Source organism: Hippopotamus amphibius, chromosome 14 (assembly GCF_030028045.1).
Source record: "Hippopotamus amphibius kiboko isolate mHipAmp2 chromosome 14, mHipAmp2.hap2, whole genome shotgun sequence".
In the NCBI taxonomy this organism is placed as follows: Eukaryota; Metazoa; Chordata; class Mammalia; order Artiodactyla; family Hippopotamidae; genus Hippopotamus; species Hippopotamus amphibius.
Window position 1 is genome coordinate 56,598,450 of NC_080199.1, and position 17,952 is coordinate 56,616,401.

The window sequence follows — 17,952 nt, forward strand, 5'->3', positions numbered from 1 at the left end:
TGGAACAACCCACAACCTCCTCCTCCGGGGGCCCCGACGGGGAAGGAGGAGGCCTTTCAGCGAGAGACTAAGGGAGGGAGGGCGAAAGGAAGGAAGGGGAGCCAGAGGTGGGAGTGGATGAGGCAGCCTCGCCCGGGGCTGATTGGCTCCCAGGACCAGCCCTCCCGAAGCGGTTTATAAGAGTTGGGGCGGCCGGGCGCCCTCCCCGCTCACCCGCGCGCCCCAGGAGCAGCGCCCGGCTCTGAGCGACCCACGTCGAGGCCCGCCTGGCCGCGCGCGGGCTCCGCGCAGCCTTTGGAGTTGGCCGCGGGCAGACCGGCCGCGGAGGGAGGCGAGCGCCCGAGCGAGGGGGCCGAGCGCCATGCGCCGCGCCAGCCGAGACTACACCAAGTACCTGCGCGGCTCCGAGGAGATGGGCAGCGGCGGCGCCGGCGCCCCGCACGAGGGCCCCCTGCACGCCCCGCCGCCGCCCGCGCCGCATCAGTCTGCCGCCGCCTCTCGCTCCACGTTCGTGGCCCTCCTGGGGCTGGGGCTGGGCCAGGTCGTGTGCAGCGTCGCCCTGTTCCTCTACTTCCGAGCGCAGGTGAGTGCTCGCCTCCCAGGGGCGCGCGGGCGGGGCGCCCCTACCTTGATCCTCCAGCACTTTGCAGGCGATGGAGGCTGGTTTCCCGAGATCTTGCATATTCCGGAGGGGAAGGTGACCCTAAAAAGGGGGCGTCCGGCTCGGGGACAGCCAGGCGTGGGGCCCGGCGCGCTGGCCTCTGGTCCTCGCGCACGCACCCGGTCCCGCCGCGCGCCGAAGCTGAGCTCGCCCGGCCTGGTGCTTTTGAATTTCCCCCGGCGAGACCGCATTGGCCGCTCACCTCTTTTGGAATTGATTGCACACTTTTCTCTCCTTCCATTTCCCATTCGGAGCAAAGAATGAACTTCTGGCCACTTAGGAAAAAAACTGAGCACCTATAGTTAGGAATCGACCCTTTCTCTTCCCAGCCAGCCCCGGGAGGATTTGGGGTCCTTGGGGTTGGTTGCTTTGCACCGCGCCGGGGTGCGCTCAGTGCAGAAGGTCGTGGTGCGTGCGCTGCCGGCTGCCGCTGGAGCACCGGGTGGAGATGCCCAAGTCGCCAGATGGACCTAAAGACATAGCGCGGCCAGAGAAGCCTGCTCTTAGGACCCTTAGGGCTCCGCTCGCACGGGGTGTAAGAAGAGAGAAGGGCCCTCTTGCCTTCCCACTAAGGTGGGCGGCGGAAGGAAGCAACGTGTGTGTGGAGGTGGTGAAGTTCTCTCCCCTCGCACAGCCTCGCGACGAACTAGCAAGTAACTAAGCTTTTCAAAGATGAGGAAGCCGGCTAGGAACTGAAGAGAGATAGTAGAAAGGAAGGGGTAAATGTGTAACATTATGCTTTCTGGTGGTTTATGCTCTTGTGTTTTCTTGGAAATTGCAGTGCAGTTGGTTGGATTCATTCGAATATTCTTGTCTGGTGCTGTGAACGCTTTCTCAAAGGAAGTGGGGGGCTGACTGTGCATTTTTTTTTTTTTTTATGGGAAAAGAGAGTTGGGTTTGGACTTCATTGGTTTTCAGATTCAAAGGTGATTACTAAACCACTGGATGCATCAAAAGATGACATTGCCTGGGTTGTGTGGGGTTTTGACCTGTGCCAGAGTCTCGAACTCCATGACTTGTAACTATAGGCTTTTTGTTAAATAGTCATGATCCTCTAATTTGCATATTATAGAACTAGTTTATCTACTAAAACAAAGGTAGACGTACTATGCACCGTACTTTAGAAAATTTGTATTTGAATATTAGTGAAAATCATCTGTTCCTATTGAACGTTTTTCTAAAAATACAACTTTCAAGTGGTTTACTTGCAACATAGATTACACAAGTCAATATGAAAGTGATGAGGCATTTTTCTTTCATTGGAGTATGCTGCAGCCCAGAATGAGTGATTTATCCATTTTCTCATCCAGCATGTGGTCCTGTCCCCTTCCTCCCCCAGCCCCACCCTTTCATGTCTGTGTATTGAGTGCCTGCATTGCACATGACACTGTGAAACGCTATGGAATATGAGTTAAGAATCATTTACTCAACATACATCGTCCACCTACTATGTGCATTGCATGATGCCAGGTAATGAAGGGGCCTATAACAAAAGACTTTAAATTCTTAGTCAAATAAGAGAGAAGCATTCAGAAAAGGAACAGAAGATTCGGTAGTTTTATCTTTTCTAACGACTCAGGGTTATGGCATTTTCCTAGCAGCAATAGTGGAGTGAGGATTCAGCACTGAAAGAGCAGTAGGGAATGAATGCATTCTAGGGACCTGGAATAGCTTAGATTGGCAGGAACCATGGACATCAGTGTGACCATTTAGGAAAGAATGACCTGCTGGGCGGTTGAAGAAATCGTTCAGCTTCTTTGTAGGGATTCTCAGTATTAATGGTCTGGTGGGCTGAGGAGTCTAGCCTTCTGAGGATCATTTAGCAGTCTTGATGTCACATGGATAGAAAGTTTTCATTTGGAGAATTTAATGGCATCGAATTTCTGGGTACAGTTTTCCTAAATGCCATGAAAATTGGGCTTCTCCAAGACTTATGCAAAATATATTAGCCATTACTCTGAACCCAACTTTGTAGTACATTTTCAAAAGTTCATCTCCTTCAGTTAAGTAATATTAGGAGAAATGTCTTCACAGGAGAATACCCCACTAGATGGGGTTAGGTTTTGCTGAGTATGGTATGTACATGTGATACTGAAAGGGGTCCTCATCATTTAGAGATCCATTCAGAAGTAGTTACAAGTGAAATAAGATGTTTGGAATTTGTTTCAAAATAATAGGTGGGGAGTGTGGGCAGTGGGGGCAGGGGGGTGGGGGGGGCAGACAGGGAAGTGGTTGCTTATAGATGAAACAAAATTGGCCGGTGCACTGGTAATTGTTGAAACCCTGTAACGGGTACCTGGAGGCTCAGTCTACAATTCTTTCCCTGGAGGCTCAGTCTAAAATTCTTTCCACTTTTACGTATGCTGGAAGCCTTCTTTGAAAGTCCTAGCTGAGAGAAGAGACCCAGCTTGACCTGACCCTGATTTAATGTTTTCACATATATCAGCTCCTTTGGATTAGAACTTGGTACCAAATAAGAGATAGTTTTCTGATTTCCATTAAATTTGTGGGTCAACTACTTGGGGTTTCTGAATGCATTCAAATTAGAATGAAATCATCTAATATCAGGTAATATGTTTACAGTTAAAAGTTAAGAAAAAAAGAAAAAGGGGCCAGTTTTATTGTTTTTGTTTAAAGGTGGGAGGGGGGAGCTATGCAAATTCTCAAGAAAAACAGTTCAGTTTAGTTTGAAATTGCATTTAGAAAAATGCCCCAAATAATGTAAAAATTATAGTGACAAAAATCTTTTCCCTTTCTCCACTCATGTTTGCATAGTTAAAAGTGAATCACCCTCCTGAATGTTTGCGGATTGCTTGGGCCTAGATGAAGAAGAAAAAAAGTACTAGATCCAGTGTAGACTGGCTTTTCCCCCACCAACCTTGCCAAAGAAAAAATAGCATGTGGCTTGTGCTATATATTTACCACATCGTACTCATACTTTGGTTTACAAAGAAAAAAAATCCTTCCAAAAAGTTGCTTTTAAAATTTATGTGTTTTTTTTAACATCCCTATAACCATATTCAAAGCTTAGAGCCTAGCTACAAGATAAGCTTTTCAGAAAACTCAATCTCTGTTGCCTTTCAACTCCTTCCGCCAAAACCCCAAGATGCACACCAACCTCCCTAAGCTGTTTGTTACCCAACCAGGAGAGCAGTCACTACCAAAAATCTGATGTGGAAGTGTGTAGGCTGCCTGCTTGAAAAAACAGAAAACAAAGTAGCACAAATGTCAAGCATCCTGCCTCATTTAAACCCCACAAGTGATTAAGTTTCAAGGAAGTGTTTTGTTTTATTTTGTTTTTAACAGACTGAGTTCCTTTCATATGAACTATATCATCTGATAAATGTATTTTTGAAGTCCAGTTTAAATCAGATATTCAAGATTCACTTAATATTTTCAGTTATTTCTAGGTACAGTGAATTCATGTGTAACTCGGTTTCCTGTGTTTTTTTTTTGTGTGTGTGATTTTTGGATGAGTTTCTTTGTTCGTCTGTCGAGTATAAGTTCCTTGAAGGTCAGGACTGCATGTTTTTCTCACCTAGCCTAGTGCTTTGCATGTTGAATTTAATGAAAAAGCTTTTCAAATGATTTGCAGCACTAGAAATATACCCATTTCTAATTGGTAATGTGTAAATGATCTCATTAGCAGATAAAATAGACTAAAAAGTATAATTCTTCCATCATGCAAATTTTCTATCCGGATTGCCATGTCAGGGGATGGGTTGTTGCAGAGAAGGTTACATTTGTCCAGCCACTGGGTGAGCACTGTGGAGGGTCCAGCATCAGTCTGACGCCCTGCAGGTTCTACAGCGTTGAGACCGCAGGAGCAGAGGTCCTCGTTTGCCTGTGTGTGTGGCTGGCCCCACACCCCTGCACCTCTATGCTGCCCTTTCTCCTGGTCTCCATTTTCAGAAAGGGAGAGCTGCAAGGACACTGGATTAAGAAAGACATTTGGTTGTAGGTTAAAAATAAATTTCTAAAAAGACACGTGCCACCCCTATGTTTGTAGCAGCACTATTCACAATAGCTAAGACATGGAAGCAGCCTAAATGTCCATCAACAGAAGAATGGATAAAGAAGATGTGGTACATATATATTGTACAATGGAATGTTACTCAGTCATAAAAAAGAATGAAATAATGCCATTTGCAGCAACATGGATGGACCTAGAGGTTATCATACAAAGTGAAGTAAGTCAGACAGGAAAAGACAAATACTTTATGATATCACTTATATGTATAATCTAAAATATGACCCAAGTGAACTTATCTACGAAACAGAAACAGATCAGACATGGAGGACAGACCTGTGGTTGCCAAGGGGGAGAGCAGGGTGGGGGAGGATGGATTGGGAGTTTGGGATTAGCAGATGCAAACTGTTAGATGTATGTATAATTGAATCACTTTGCTATACACCAGAAAATAACACAACATTGTAAATCAACTATTCTTCAATAAAATAAATATAAAAAAATAAAATAAATTTCTAATGTATTTGAACAAATTTTAAGTTAGTATATCAAAATTAATTATGCCATACTTTCATTTGGGAAAACAGTTGGTGACATTTTATGTTTGTTTTAGCTCTAATGTGACCGTCTGAAACAGTCGTTCTCACCTGCACATTAGAAACACTTGGGGAGAGAGACTCATTTGACCTCTCCCCTTAGGGATATTGATTACATTGGCCAAGGGTAAGGCCTGGGCATGAACGTCTTTTAAGAGAGAAGAGACAAAATCTTTGCATTATATGTCTTTGCATCAAACCATCAGCCGTTATTGACCATTGCAGTATTTTTGTACTAGTTGGTATTACTTGTGAAAAAATTTTCAAATTGGCATCCAAGGAAATTTGGAGACATTTTAATAGCACACAACCAATATTTGTCCCTTTGGTGTTTGAAAGCATTACTTCTCAGACTTTAACGTGCATCAGAATCGCCTGGGACCTAACTAGAATGCGGAGTCACAGGCACCGCCTGAGGTGGAAGCTGAGCTGCATTTCTAGCCAACTCCGGGTGAGCCTGTAACACTGGGAGTGATTGGACTATACTTTCCATAGCGGAGTCGCGGGGACTGCTGCTTCCGTTGGTGGCACTTAGCTTGTCAGCAGGACGGGAGCTTAACCAACGTTAGGGTCCTCAGGCATTTCCCCACTAATGCCACAGTGTTCCTTTAGCTCAGTGGCTTTCTGGTGTTGAGCCATCTGAGGGCTTTGCAGGATTCTTCTTTCTTGAAGTCTGAACCCAATGACCCTTCATATCACTTGCCCAAGCTTCTCTGGTTTTGTAGGAAACTTATTGGTATAAGTGAGCTTTTTTAAAAAAGTATGGAATTGAAAGCTTGCCTTATATAAAATCTCAAATATTCTGACTCATACTAATTATTTTAAAGAAATAAAAAATAAATACGGATTGCAAATAGTTTTGCTTCTGAGTGACACCTTGCAAAAGTGGAATGATAAAATTTGTATCAGTGGGCGCACATTTGTTGAAAGGCTATCATTTCATTTTGAGAATCTCAGATATGGATAGGGTACTTTCTTAGTTTACTTCTGACAGCTGGTTAATAAACCTGCACATCTTCTGATGACTTTCAGAAAGATAACTAAACCAGGGAACGAGAGACTTGGTATTCATTGACTGGGCTTTGGTTATTGCAAACTTATGTAATTTTCCCTTTTTTTCATCTAGCCTGTACGTACTAGCAAGCAAATGCACATGAAGTACCTTGAATCTTTTGAAAGAAGAGGACAATAAATTAAACCACTTAAAAATTAAAGCAATTAAAATAATTAGGTAGCTAATTACCTCTCCTCTTTACATGGCAGTTGAAACCACTACAAAGGCTTGTCAGAGCCCCAGGAGGAGTGGCAGACAACTTTAAGAAAAGAGTAATACTTAAAGAAATGCTTATGCTGGCATCTGTTTTAACCAGGTGACCAGCTAATAACTGGATGGGGGTATTTTGGGTGGGACAATCGCTTACACTGCAAGAATGTCAGCATCCCCTCAGCATGTATCCGTACAGCTTGCTCATGCCATAGGCCACCTCATCCCAGCTGACCCCAAATAGCACCACACACATTCTCAGGCACCCTCTGACAGACTCACCACTCCAGGTTAAGAAAACGGATGAGAGGATCAACAAAAAAGGGAAAGTATGCTTCTACCTTCAGATTTTTTGGGGGGCTAAGAAATGGACTTCTCCCTCCTTTCTTTGGCTGATAAAAACATATGTTGATTAAGGGAAAAGGCCAGGTGAACCTGGTGGCTGAACATGATGTTAATTTCACCTGATTTATGTAGGTTTCATGCTTTGAATATCCAAGTGGGCTTCATAATCCCACCTCCGGTGCTGCATGGTGGGGGGGTGGGGGGGTGGAATTTAAAGATTAAAAGCTTTCTCTCCCTGTACTGAACACATGTAACCTTTTTGATTCCCCTCCCCCCAATGAGGACTTTTACATCATCAGACGATTTTGATAATTTCCCCACAAATCACATGTGTACACGTGCGTTGTGGATGATAGGCAGCTACTCATAAAAATGAATTAGAAGTCAATGTTTTCACCAACTCCAGGGTAATTGTATTAACTGTTAGTTGGGGACATAATGACTTTTGCAAGAATGAATTCTTTTGTCCTTAAGTCACACTTTATTAAACAGCAGAATGATCAGTGATAACCAATCTGATGTCCTTACATTTTTCCTCCTCAGATGGATCCTAATAGAATATCAGAGGATGATACTCACTGCATTAATAGAATTTTCAAACTCCATGAAAACACGGATTTGCAAGACACAACTCTGGAGAGTCAAGACTCAAAATTAATACCTGATTCGTGTAAGAGAATTAAACAGGCCTTTCAAGCAGCTGTGCAAAAGGTGAGTCCACATTGAGATGACAAGTCAAGGGCCCTCCCTGACTCTCCTAATATTGAAAATTAAACTGGCTAAGTGCTGTTGACTCTCCTTTTTTATTTTAATAATTTGTAAAAGAGCTAAAGAGGATTTTTTTTTGAGGGATTAGCAGAATTCTTTTGAAGTTGGTAGTGGTTAATTATGGTGCAAATATTCTTTTCTTTCCTTTCTTTCCCTCCTTCCTTCCTTTCTTTCTCTCTCTCTCCTCTGTCTTTCTTCTTTCTCTTATTTTGGAAGACGGATTTAAATTCACACTTGGAAGGAAGACAAAGATGGTTTGTGGTAGTCAGTGGGTCAGTATGCTGGTTTGAATTCCTAGCCTTAGAAACCATTCCCTTAGCTCACAGGATTCTCTGCTAGCTACTTCCTTCTTATTTGGTTTTGGAATGGCAGGATCCTCTATTTCACATCTGTGACTCCAGGGCTCTATTGAGAATAACGATAGCTGGTCCACTATTATCTGAAGTGAGGGGGTAAGCAAGTAGAGCAGGAATTGATGCGGTGGGTGTGATGGAAATCCTCAGTCCATTTTCTCATTCTTTGGGAGAGCTGGGTGAGAAGAGAGGAGGTGGGAACGGAGAAGACGAATGACTTCTACACCTCCAGCCTCAATTGAGAAACACTGTAATCACTGCCTGTTCTGCTTTCCTGGATAAAGTCACTTGAGAATTCAGCAGTCTTGCAATTATTTTGCTTCTACCCAAGACCTGGGTGGAATCCTGTGATTCCAGCGCCTGCAGATTTGTGCACACTGTGTACTTGCATGCACATCTGCATGGGTTCTCGCATCCGCTCATACATCCCAACCTCTAGTTTGCAACTCCCTGGGCTGTCTCTGATCATCTTAGAGTAAATTCAAAAGTTCTCGAATGCCTTAAATCTAAATTAAAATTTTATTTAATTAGTTTCTTTTTAAAAGATTCAAAGGTAGTAGTAGCATTTTTTGAAAAAGAGGATATGTATTGGAGATAGAGGTAGGGAGATAAAGCTGTTTTGTAGAACCCTTAAAGCTGATGTTTGCTATATTTCAGTAAATCTAAGATACCACGGATTTTCAATTTACTTTATTATTTCATGCATCACAAAGAAAGAAAAAAATTTTAACTAAGGAATTCATTATGACCACTATAGATTCTAGCTGCATCAGTTTCAGAGATTCTGAAATATAAAAAACATACATCATACAATCAAGGAAGTACATATCGTTCTAATATCTATAAGAGCTAGTGCTTAAAAATATTACATTTTCATTATAATTAGGGGGTAGGTGCTTCTCTTTATGCCATAGCTGCATATTTGAAAATGCAAGTTTAAATTTGATCTTTTTATCTTACACTGTAATTTTTGAGCTATAGCAACAGCAATTCCACTAGTCTAAATCATTTTTTAATGTTCTATAACATTTTCTTTTTCTGATTTTGCAAAAAACTAAATTACTAAAAATAAAAGAAAAATGAGTAACTTCCGATTTTTTACTATGGAAAGAAATTGGGAATTGATATCATTAGTATACTGTATTTACCTCTGCTCACATCATCTTAATTCATATATATTTTGTGGGAAAAATTGTGGCTTGTGTAATCAGATAGACTTATGTTTGAATAAGTGTGATCTTGGGAAAGTATTTAATATCTCTTCGCTTTGGCTTCCTCATCTTTAAAAAGTGGAGCTCACAATCCCTCCGTAGCAGGATCATGGCTGATTTGAAATAAAAGATGTAAAGGACCGAAGCACAGTACTGGAAATATAATATGCACTCATTAAATGTTGATATATTACTTTTATTGCCATTATTATGAATTCATTGTCATTGCTGATGACTTAATCAAAGACATATTTTAAAAGTTTTCATAGAGCAGGTTTGATCATTTTTCTAAGAATGAAATAGGACAAAACAATAGGACACTGAAGCAAGTTGCAGAAAACCACTGTGCTGTTTTTATCACCAGCAGGAGTAAACATGTTGATTATATACTATCCTTAGGAAACTTCCAGGTCTGTTGAAGATCTAGGATCAATTAATTTAATTAATACAATAATTAATTAAACAGAGAGCCTATTCTTAAGGCATTTTAAGCTATACGTTGAAGGATATTATATTCGTGGAGGAGAGAAAGACATAAGATTTGCAAGACCCTCAATTTAAAATTATTATCAAAAATCCTGATCTACATTGAGGAAAAGACGATCTGCTGGGCTATATATGGTGAAATCTGATACTCAATTTGCTATTCTTTTTTTATAGATGTATGGTTGATTTACAATATTGTGTTAGTTTCAGGTATACAGCAAAGTGATTCAGTTTGTTTTTTTTTCAGATTATATTCCATTATAGGTTATTACAAAATGTTGGATATAATTCCCTGGGCTATATAGTAAATCCTTGTTGCTTATCTGTTTTATATATAATATTTTATATTTGTTAATCCCATGTTTCTGTTTTGTATATACATTTGTCTGTATTGTTTTTTAGATTTCACATATAAGTGATATAGTAAAAAAAAAAAGAATGAAATACTGCCATTTGCAGCAACATGGATGGACCTGGAGAATATTAGACTTAGTGAAGTTAAGTCGGAGAAAGACAAATTCTAATTCATTTTTTATTGTTTTGTCTTATTACATTTTCAATAGTTAGCTTTTTATCCCACCTCCCAAATGCTGAGTGATCTATCTATAAACATTTACATGTACTAGAGGTAATCTATTAGTTCAAAACTGAACCTCTAATTAAGGTAATTCTGATTAGGTAAATGATTCTCTTAATTTTCTGTTTAGATCAACTCATATTGTATCTCCTTACAATGAAAAAGAGATAAACTTTTAATTTCAATGGCGTTCTTGTTTTTAAAAATTATACTTTGGGTTTCTTCTGGAAGAATATTATGCAAGATCAGCCAAGGTAATTTTGAAAATAAGTAATATTAAGAACAACAGGTACCATTCACATTTACCTATGAGAATGCAAGGATGGTTCATCTTAACAAGTCAAAGGAGAAAAATGTATCATCTCATAGATACTGAGAAGTGATTGACAAAATTTTGCACTTATTTCTGGCGTTTAAAATCCATTAGAAAACAGAGCTAGATGGATTCTTGATGTTATCCTATAAAGCTCAAACTAAAAGTTAGCTAACGATGAAAAACAGGGGCATTTCTCTTAATATCAGGAACACACCAGAGATGCCCACTGTCCCCATGTTATTCAGCATTGTTCAGAATGTGCCAGCCAATGTAATTGCACATGAGGATGAAATAAAATATACAGAAGCTAGAATCTGCCTGTGATATGATTGTGTACTTGGGAAAAGTCAAAAGAACTGAAAGGTTACAAGCAAAATCAATCTGTTTGTAAAAGTTAATACGTAATAATCACTGGCTGCCCCCATTTCGAACAATAATTTGAAAACATGAATGAAACGTTTCATTCATAATTTTTAAAAAGCCTCAAAAATTTGCTTAACAAGGAATGTACAAAACCTATGGAAATAAAACTAGAAAACTATACAGAGGCATTTAAAGTAGGATTGGATAATGTAAAGATGGAACTACGCAAAGTCATAATCCATGAAAGAGAACAGACACCTTGGAGCAGACCTCATTGTATGTGTGAATGTATGTGTGTATGCAATTTAATATAACGTAAAATGATTTTGAATAATAATAAGTGGGTGTAGTTTGGGTTATTAAAAAAGGAACTAGGACAGTCTGTTTGCTATTTTTAAAAAGTGATAGCCTTAAATCTCACGTCCTAAGTGCAAACAAATCCCAGATGGAGAGAAGCCCCCAATAGCTGCTCCCTGGCAGTCCTGCACTTCTGCTCCGTCAGTAAACTTTCTGCCCCTAACTCCCCCATGAGAACATACTTGTTCATTGTTCCATTTTCTTTGGGCTTTCTAAGTGACTATCTAGAGAGTACGATAAACCAATTTGTGCTTAAAGATGTTGATGAACAATAATGGCAGAATTTTCACTATTTTAGGAGCCTGTTGGGAACAGGGTGCCTCGTTCCAAATGAATAACACCAATTATGAGAGATTCAATACCTGGCAAGGCAGAAGGAGAAAGATTTGTGGGCAGACAAGAATAGTCAACTGCTCTTATTAAAGACACAGATTTTTTTGTTTTTCTGTTTTAAGATTTTTTTGATGTGGACCATTTTTCAAGTCTGTATTGAGTTTGTTACAATATGGCTTCTGGTTTATATTTTGGTTTTTTGGCCACGAGGCCTGTGGGATCTTACCTTCCCGACCAGGGATTGAACCTGCACCCCCTGAACTGGAAGGTGAAGTCTTAACCACTGGACCACCAGGGAAGTCCCAAGACACACAGTTTTAATTATACTAATAGACTAGTGTGACTCACATGATGAGTGGAACTTTATTTTATTAATTTCACATTTGTTTTGTTGTGCTATAGGATTGTTATTCGTGGGTAACAATATTACACACAGTTAATTCTTTTTAAAGACTAAGAAGTGGTCATAATATACCATTGTGTGTTTGGAGGTAGAAGATGCCATTTCTTCCCCCAGACAAGGGACTCTTTAGGAAGGAGATGAGTGTTATTCATCTTAATTAGAATCAAGCAATTTTATTAAGTGTGCACACTGTGCTAGGCACTTTGCTATAACTTCTCCTGTAACCAAGGACTTACCCTTCTCTTACCTTGACCAAATAATGATTTGCCAAATGTGTTATCCTCTCATAAGGATTATTTTTTAAGGTGATAGTCTTCACATCTTGCCAAAATAATCAGCTTTCTCATTTCTCTTGCTGATGCTAAAAATAGGATAGATGTATCAGGCATTCATAAGTAGGTTTGTAACTTAGTTTTCATTCTAATATAGATATTGGGTGAACCCGTAAAACGCAATTACTCTTGTGGCTGCAGTCATTACTGAGAGATCTCCCCATCCAGTGGTAGCAAATGCTAGTCATAAGCACAATATCACATTCTATGTGTGCAAAAAGTGGTGTTTACCCAGCCCGTCTTTGGTCAGACAAGTAATGCTGTTTTTTCCCCGTTTTTGTTTGTGGCTGGGTTTTCTTGGCTTTTTTTCCCTTTAGCACAGAACTCTGAAAGCCTCTTAGTGATCCAACCCTACCAACCACAATTTACAAAGTCTATCATAACAGTCTATGACAATAAAGAAAACACCAGTGCAAATATGGTGTCCAATTTATAAAGCAATTCTTGTTCCAGCTTTGGTGGCCTCTCCGGCCTCTGCCAAGCTGAGGAGCGGTGTGGGGGTCTCGGGCCTGAGCAGGGGCACTTGGCCCTCAGACCTCCCGGCCAGTCTCAGTGGAAAGCCATCTGTTGATACACTATTTATACATCCTGAGCCCTGGAATGTGACTCTACTTGGATGTTAGTATGCCTGCTTGTTGATTTCACATTAGGTATCTATTTGTGAAAAACTTCCTGAAACTTACTTCTGAAAGTATCTGAAAAGGTGATATGGAGGAGAGATATCAATATCCAATTCACATCAATCACCTTGCTCTCCAGTGTAGGTGTTCAGTGCATTCAAGGTGACCCTCCCCGCCCCCCACCCCCACCGGAAGTGGGAAGGATGCATGGTGACTTACATGTATATGAATTTTTTAAATATTGGCTTCAAGATGTGTTTGTGACTATTTTATAAGGTAGCTAATATACAGGAGTGTTTTTATTTAGTACTTAAATAAATAAATATGCACGTTTGGGAGCGTTACAAACTTTCCCCTGAAGAAGCTGCACAATCAGAAATGCTTAGAGATCTTGGAACGAATCTGCAGCTCCTTCAGAACAAGAACTGCAGCCGTTTTGCTCATGTTTGTATATATCATATCTAATTTAGACCCAAGATTGAAGGAAAAGAACAAATAAATGACTGATGACTTCTTGAACTCTGTAAACTAGTATTTTTAAATAAACACGGGTCACTGACCAACTCATAAAGCCATTCAGAATGTTACAAGCCCGGTTCTCATCTAGTGGATGTCTTACCAATGTTCTAATTGATGATTATTAATATTATAGCCTGAAGCAATAATGCCTCCGCGTAATCATACTAGCAGTTAATTTTTGTTGAAAGCTATCTTCATCTGGACTTCTTGCTTTAATCATGTTTTCCCCAGGTCTGTTTGCCTCTTCATAGCTATAAACTGTATAGAGGCAGGCTTATAATGTGAACTAAACACACAGCTCTGGCTTCTTATATGGTTTTATAAAACTCTGTATTTCATCCCAGAATATGAAAAGCCAATGGTGGTGACCACCAATAAGCTATGTTGTTAGCATATTTTTGACTAACCATTTCCTGGAGTCAGGAAGTCTCTGAGCCTCCAAAGATTTACTGGAAAATGGGGAATAAGACCAGAGCCATGATCACTGAACAATTAATTCTTACCTGGAATTCTTATTGTATTCCCTGGGCATCAGGGCCTCGTTGGCCTCATCTCCTGCAGGATTCACAATATAAATGAAACTGTCTCCTGATTCAAAGAATGATGTATCCAAAGATTCACAGTCCTTTGATCTTCAGTCATATATTCACTGTTATTTCATATAGCCCACGCTGCCCTAACAAAAAGACTCATCAATAAGTGGACAAAGATAAGATAGAAGCTTTTTCTCTCGTGTGCAGTAATCCAGAGGTGGCAGTTCAGGGCTGGCAGGAAGCACCTCCATCCTCAACAGGTACCTTCCGTCTCTGGATCCAAGTTGGTTTCTCCATATACTGTCATCTTCAGACAGAGGAAAGGCAGAAAGAAAAAGTCAAGGCAGTACCTGGAAGTTGAGATGTCAGTCATTTTTAGTAGCATCTTATTGGCTGGAACTTACTCATAAAATGACACTTTGACGCAAAGTAGGCTACACATCGTAGTTTCTAGCTGGGTAACCATTTGCACCAAAGCTTGAGGAAAGGGGTTGCCTATAACTAACTGGAGAGAGGACAGGACGGGCTCTACGGGAACAGTGAGTGGTCTCCGATACTCACTAAACCCTATTTAGGCAGGAAAGTGGCTAACTGTATGAACAGGAAATAACTCTGTGTATATGCAAGTCTCTGCAAAATTGGAACAGTCAAGATTTTTATTTCTAAAAGTTAAAGTACTTTAGGATTATTTAGATTCCAGAAGAGAGAGAAATTTGAAGGTAGATTTAACAGCATGCATCTTTCTGAAGAACTTTCAGAGATTCGTTTAGTCATATGCATCTGTGATCTTTGAATAAACCTTGATTCTCACTTGCCCAGTTTTTAGTAGGTTTTGTGGATTCAAGAACATTAATTTAAAACCAGAAAGTTCATCAGATTGAGTGGTTGTTTTTTCCATCTGTAAAGCTGATTCCTTAGAATTCCAATGTCAATTATTACAGGAAACCTACTCCCATTTTTAAAACTAAAGTACATAAGAAATCAATTACAAATTAAGTAGATTTTAACTGCTTATGAAATTGTAATCATTGAAGTTATTATATAGCCATTATTTCTCATTTGCTTTTTAGTTAAATACACACACAACAAAAAAAGGGGAAAAATTAAACTCCATTCATTATCTCTTTGCCTTTGTATATAAGAGTATGTGTCCCGAGAAAGTTTCTTGTAAACCCACAAGGCAACTTGGGGTTTGGGGGCACTGATGTTCCCAAATCAAGATGTTAGTCATGTAGTGGTTTTCCAATGGGATTTCATCGCTGCCATAACAGTTTTGGGAACTGCAATTCAATCAACCCCAATCATATCTAGTATTTATAAAAGCTGCCTTTATGGGAAAGCCAAAGTATGACCCACAGAATTTTCCTACAAAACCAAGGCCATCTACTGCCTTTTGCCCAACAACAGGCCATTGGCCATGATGTGCTCAACCTCAGGGGAGACCCAGGGCAAAAGGTAGGAGGGTCTGCAAGAGGGAAATAACCAGTGAGTGATGTTGTAGGAGGTGGCTTATCTTAGTGCCAGAAATACTCCACGGTAGAAGAAAAGATATTCTGGCTTGACATTTTTAAAGAAGCAGAGAAGAAGAAGGATGCGCCTGAAGGAGGAGCATCTCGGTGTGTGCCATGGGGTCTTGGGCTAAGATTCCAGAAGTCAGTAATATTGAGGGTCCTTGGTTGGAGGACACCTGGTAAAGGATGGTTGGATCGCTCCACCAGGAGTGGCTCTTCCTAGGAGAAGTACAGCCTGTGGAACTGGAGAGAATGGCGTGCCCTAGAGCAGCGTTTCCTGAACCTGCTTGATCTTAGGAATCACTTGGAAAACCTTGTTTAAAAAAGAAAGAAAAAGGCTCCCAGATCTGTTACAAAGACTCTGATTTGGTAGTTCAGGAGTAGGCTTTGTGATTTGGAAAATCCTTTTTTAGAAGGGCTGGTCCGTCTTCAGAAGAAGGCTTCAGGGTGGATACTGAGCAAAGAGGTGTTCTAAGCATCCTAAGAAGGGGTGAGAGCCACCGGAGGACAGGGAAGCCACTGGTGAATGAATGACTGTATTTGAGAGGTAGGACTCAGCCTGAGCTGGGTGGAGAGTGGGGGCTTGGAAGTTGCAGAGAACAATGTATACCTGAGATGACAGACAATAAATGTTTGCTTTAAGTTTTTTGAGAGTCAGGCTCTGAGAAGTCCATTCTCACGTAGCTTCCTCATCACTAGGGTGCTATACCAGTCCTTAATCTTTGCCCTTTGAGAACACCAGGTGGTGGTGGTGGGAATAACAGCAGTAGCAGCTGTTAGGTGAGCTCAGAATCTCTTCTCCGTGCCCGTGCCTGCTTCTCATCTGATCTACCCTTTCGTGGTGATGGACTAGGGTATCATCTCCATCACCCAAAATCAGAAGCCAGAAGATGGTCTTACACGCTTCCTCACTGACTTTTCGCCTCACTCCTGTCCTGTGAATTCTACCTCCTTACTAAACCGTCAGATACTTTTCTCTGTGTGACTATTGTTGTCACCTTAATACAGGTGTCACCATCAGCATCGTCATTTTGCATCTGGACCACTGCAGGTGGCCACCCCATCCTACTCACACTGCCTCTAGTCCATCCTCTTCACAACTGAGTGACTTCTCAAATGCAAATCTTACTTTCCTACTTAAGAAAATCCTTTGGTGGACCCCTATAGTCATCGGGATAAAGTCTGAGCTGCTGAACACGTAACACAAAATCTTTTATGTTCTGGAACCCTCCTTCCAACCCCAGCCTCTCCAGGCTCATTACCTTGTGGCTCCATCTCCTCACCCTACCTCAGCTTGTGCTCAGTGGACCCACCTCAGTAAAGTGCTAGAAGTTCCCTAACCTGGCTGTGCCCTTCCCTACCCCACCCCTCGCCTCCCCGATGCAGCCATAAACACAGTAAGGGAAGGGAGGATATCTGTTCTGGACATGCAGCATCTTAGCATCCTGCAGGATGCCTGGCCCTAGCAGCCATCAGAGAGCTTTGTGGAATGGATGGGTGGGTGGATGGACGGATGGATGGGTGGATGGATGGGTGGATGGATGGATGGGTGGGTGGGTGGATGGATGGATGGGTGGGTGGGTGGATGGATGGATGGGTGGGTGGATGGATGGATGGATCATGGGTCTTTGTGCATGTTCTTTATGTGCCATTCCAGGCTCTTCTTTGTGTGTATTTTTCTAATTGTCTTTCAAAATTTAGCTCAAGCATTACTTCCCAAAGGGTGCCCCAGTGATGCCCGCCTGCCCACCTTTGGGGTTAGGAGCCCCCCTTGTGCACACCTAGGGCTTCTTGTATTCACCCCATCATAGCCTCGACCCCAGGAGCCAGGTGGGGGTCTGACGCACCCAGATGCGAGGTTTCCAAGGACAGAGACTGTGTGATGTTTGGTTTCCCTAGCCAATGACAGGTACACTCTAGGCACTCAATTAATGTTTAAAGAACACATTTAATGAATACATGAGTGACCTGTGCTCACCCCTGCTCTTGGTGTCATCAGGTGGCTGGTTAATATTGTCAGAAGCTAGCCGTGTTACCAACGCCTAGAAGATTTCTCATCAAGGGCTGGAGGTCACTTCCAAGCATGGTTTTTTCCTGCTTCTTCCAGAGGGGAGCGTCTTCCCTCCTTGGGGGGTGAACACGATAGGAACTTTGAGGCTGGAGAACCTTCTCTGGCCACCCTTGCCCCTTCCCTCCCTGGCCTCAGTGGTCCACAGTGGCTGGCCTCGTACCTCTGTCTCCCTTTGAGTTCCATTCCTGGCAGTTAGGTATACTTTGGGTAGAGTCTGTGGGAGGAAGCCTTCCTCAGAGGAGATGAGGCTTTGTAGATGTCAGAAGCTCTGCCAATGTAAAGTGGCGTGATTATGCTTCAGGTGGCAAAAGAGAGCAGACACATGGTAAATAGCGCAGCTAGCCCAAGATGCCCCACTGCAGT

At 41.5% G+C, this 17,952-nt stretch overlaps 1 protein-coding gene across 1 annotated transcript in view; it reads left to right on the top strand.

The window, feature by feature from the left end:
* The first annotated feature begins 361 nt into the window (after positions 1 to 361).
* Positions 362 to 17,952, top strand: part of TNFSF11 (TNF superfamily member 11) — a 33,514-nt gene continuing 15,923 nt past the window's right edge. Inside the window, exons 1-2 of the mRNA XM_057707811.1 lie at positions 362 to 583; positions 7,380 to 7,547. Coding sequence (XP_057563794.1) covers positions 362 to 583; positions 7,380 to 7,547 — 390 coding nt within the window. The remainder of the gene's footprint in view (positions 584 to 7,379; positions 7,548 to 17,952) is intronic.